Below are 3,113 nucleotides of genomic sequence, written 5' to 3' on the forward strand. Positions count from 1 at the left end.
CAAACTATGGCAATAAAACACTTAAAATGTTTGCATTACAAGTAATGTAAGGCATTTTTCACTCTGCTTGGCTTCATGGTCTGGGAGTAGAGAAACAGCTGGCGTATCTTGTTCTATGGGGATAAAATATCATTGAGACCCACCGAGGTCACGAGTGAAAGGAAATCATAACGTCAAGATGCTGGCATAGTCTAACACATCACAACCTCAAAGGGAAGCATTTCAGAGCTTCAGGTTCTAACTGAATTCCCATTAATTAAAACATGGTAAATGCCTATCGTCTAAACTTGTTTCTATAAGTCACACCCTTACTCATAGAGAGTATGTATGTATTAAGTCCAGTAGGAAAAGTGGCCAGGTACTAAAACAGGGATATAAGTGTACACACACACACATCTATATGTATATAAAATAAACTGTGTGTCATAGGGGAATTACAAATACACTGCTTGGAGGATCGGTAAAGAAAAGGGTGTGACATGCTTAGGAACCTTTTTAACCTGAAACGATGTTCACAGGATGGAAAGCAGCAGATGCTCCCACAAAGCGGGAGGGAGCAATGGGCTGGATTGCGGGTATGTCCNTGCTTTGTGTCTTAAATTCCATATATGAGTGAAATCATATGGTATCTGTCTTTGAGTGATTTATTTTGCTTATATTATACTCTCTAGCTCCATGCACATCATCAGATTGTTGTATAATAAAGAAATTGTGTAATCTGGATGGGAGGGTGCAGGTGCCCTAGGAAGTAGGAATGTGTAACAGTGAGTGAGAGGAGTGAATAAAAGGGGGATTTAAATTTAAATGGCTATCCTGAAGAGTTAGAAATTCATATTTAGCTCCAAAATTCAGGGAGCCAAACACCCGAAACTCTTTCTAGATGCCTCCCTCAGAAGTAAAACTTATCTCACATTTACCCAACTATGTTTCAAGTAACATTTTCGCAGCAACCAAGGTTTTCAGGGTTGTTTGATGTGTATATTATCCTGTTTGAACTTTTGGTCTCTTCCTTCTATTTTAGAATTTTCTGAATAGGATGAGCATTATGCTGGGAAGTGGTGAGCAGTCTCCTGAAAGTGCAAACTCTTATCATGTAGAATCTGTGCAGAGCAGTTCCCAGGAAGATTGTGACCGAGTCAGTCTAAGGGAGACAGAGATCCACCTGCTGACCTTCAAGCTGACCTCTGTTTGACCTGTATTTGGGAAGCTCCACTTTTCCCACTGTTTTAATCTGTACTCCGTTGTTGCCATTAAATATTCATAACATGTACAAGTAATGGAAGTTTTATGGAAACTTTTTGGAAGATACAAAATCCCAAAAGGGGTGAGCAGCTAACCAGACGGCACGCGCGAAGGAAGCCAAACTTCCTATTTTGATGGTGCTCTCTTTATTCCTCTCTCAATAATCTTTCAGTGGTACATTGGCAATGTTGACTCAACATGTTACCACAGTCAAGGTGTGGGTGCAGATCACAGCAGAAATCAGAAGCCCAGCTCACCACCTCTTGCCTCTACTTCTCAGTGGCTCCCTTTTACCACTGGCACCCGTGCCTGGCAGTGGGCATTTAGAGGTTTCAGCTGGCACTTCACCTGTCAGTGACAACATGTGGATCCACAATCAGAGCTCGCGAAATGACTTCGTCTTACTGGGATTCTCTGACCGCCCCTGGCTGGAGATGCCACTGTTTGTCATCTTTCTGGGGGCCTACATCTTTGCCCTCTTTGGGAACATGTCCATTATCCTTGTTTCTCGACTAGACCCCCAGCTTAACAGTCCCATGTACTTTTTTGTCTCGAATCTATCCCTCCTGGACCTTTGCTACACTACCAGCACCGTGCCACAGATGTTGGTCAACCTTAAGGGACGAGAAAAGACCATTAGCTATGGGGGGCTGTGTGGCCCAGCTGTACATTTTCTTGGCTTTGGGTTCTACCGAATGCATACTTCTAGCCATCATGGCCTTCGATCGTTATGCTGCTGTTTGCAGGCCCCTTCACTACCCAATCATCATGAATCACAGACGCTGCATCCACATGGCCACTGGGACCTGGATCAGTGGCTTTGCCAACTCCCTTGTACAGTCCACTCTCACTGTGTTGGTCCCACGGTGTGGACACAGGGTGGTGGACCATTTCTTCTGTGAAGTTCCTGCTCTTTTGAAACTAGCGTGTGCTGATACTCATGTGAATGAGGCTGAACTCAACGTGCTGGGGGCACTGTTGCTTCTGGTGCCCCTCACCCTCATCCTGGGCACCTATGTGCTCATTGCTCGGGCAGTAATGAGGATCCGCTCTGCTGAAAGTCGCTGGAAGGCCTTCAACACCTGTGCTTCACACCTGCTGGTGGTGTCCCTCTTCTACTTCACAGCCATCAGTATGTACGTCCAGCCTCCCTCTAGCTACTCTCGTGACAGGGGGAAGATCATGGCTCTCTTCTATGGGATTGTCACTCCCACACTCAATCCGTTTATCTACACACTGAGGAACAAGGATGTGAAGGCTGCCCTGGGAAGGGCACTGACCAAGGAGTTCTGGGTCAAGACAGGATGACCTCTGGAAAGGAGACCCACAAAGCAAGGAGGGATGTGTCAAACTTTCAAGGAAGATTCTGGGCATGAAGTGATGAGAGAATGGTTCATCATGTGTCATGAAGTTCACAGATGGAGCAGGACCAGAAAGAAGCATCAAGTCTGGATGACCTCAGAGCTGTTTTCCACTTATAAGAACACCTGTCTTACAATACGAATCCAGTAAGGTCACCTTCCTCCCTAACCCTGACTACTAGTTAACCCAACTGCTGGCTAACTTAGTTTCAGGGAGGAAATTGCTGCAATAACTGGGCAAAAATATATTTAGAAAGTTTAGAAAATATATTTGGGCTGAGTTGTTTCTAAATGAATCCCAAATAAATTAGAAATAATCACATATTAAAAAACAACAACCATGCCACTGCCATCTTGAGTCAAGTCTAATCAACACATATTGACCCCATTTAGTCACCCTCTGGCATTCAGTGACCAACTGTGTCAACCATGAGGGCTTTGGCCTCAAAAGCAAGTGAACACAAGAGTCACTGAGGTCAAAAGCATCTAAAATAGAAATATGCAAAGGGA

At 44.5% G+C, this 3,113-nt stretch overlaps 1 protein-coding gene across 1 annotated transcript; it reads left to right on the top strand.

Annotated features, from left to right (window-relative positions):
- The first annotated feature begins 1,427 nt into the window (after positions 1-1,427).
- LOC144218956 (olfactory receptor 2B6-like) lies at positions 1,428-2,550 on the top strand. Its single transcript, XM_077748957.1, is given in 2 exon segments — positions 1,428-1,886; positions 1,888-2,550. Coding segments are annotated over 2 exon segments (1,122 nt in total).
- Positions 2,551-3,113: the final 563 nt, after the last annotated feature.

The sequence above is a fragment of the Crocuta crocuta genome, unplaced genomic scaffold (assembly GCF_008692635.1).
Source record: "Crocuta crocuta isolate KB4526 unplaced genomic scaffold, BGI_CrCroc_1.0 scaffold259, whole genome shotgun sequence".
Lineage (NCBI taxonomy): Eukaryota > Metazoa > Chordata > Mammalia > Carnivora > Hyaenidae > Crocuta > Crocuta crocuta.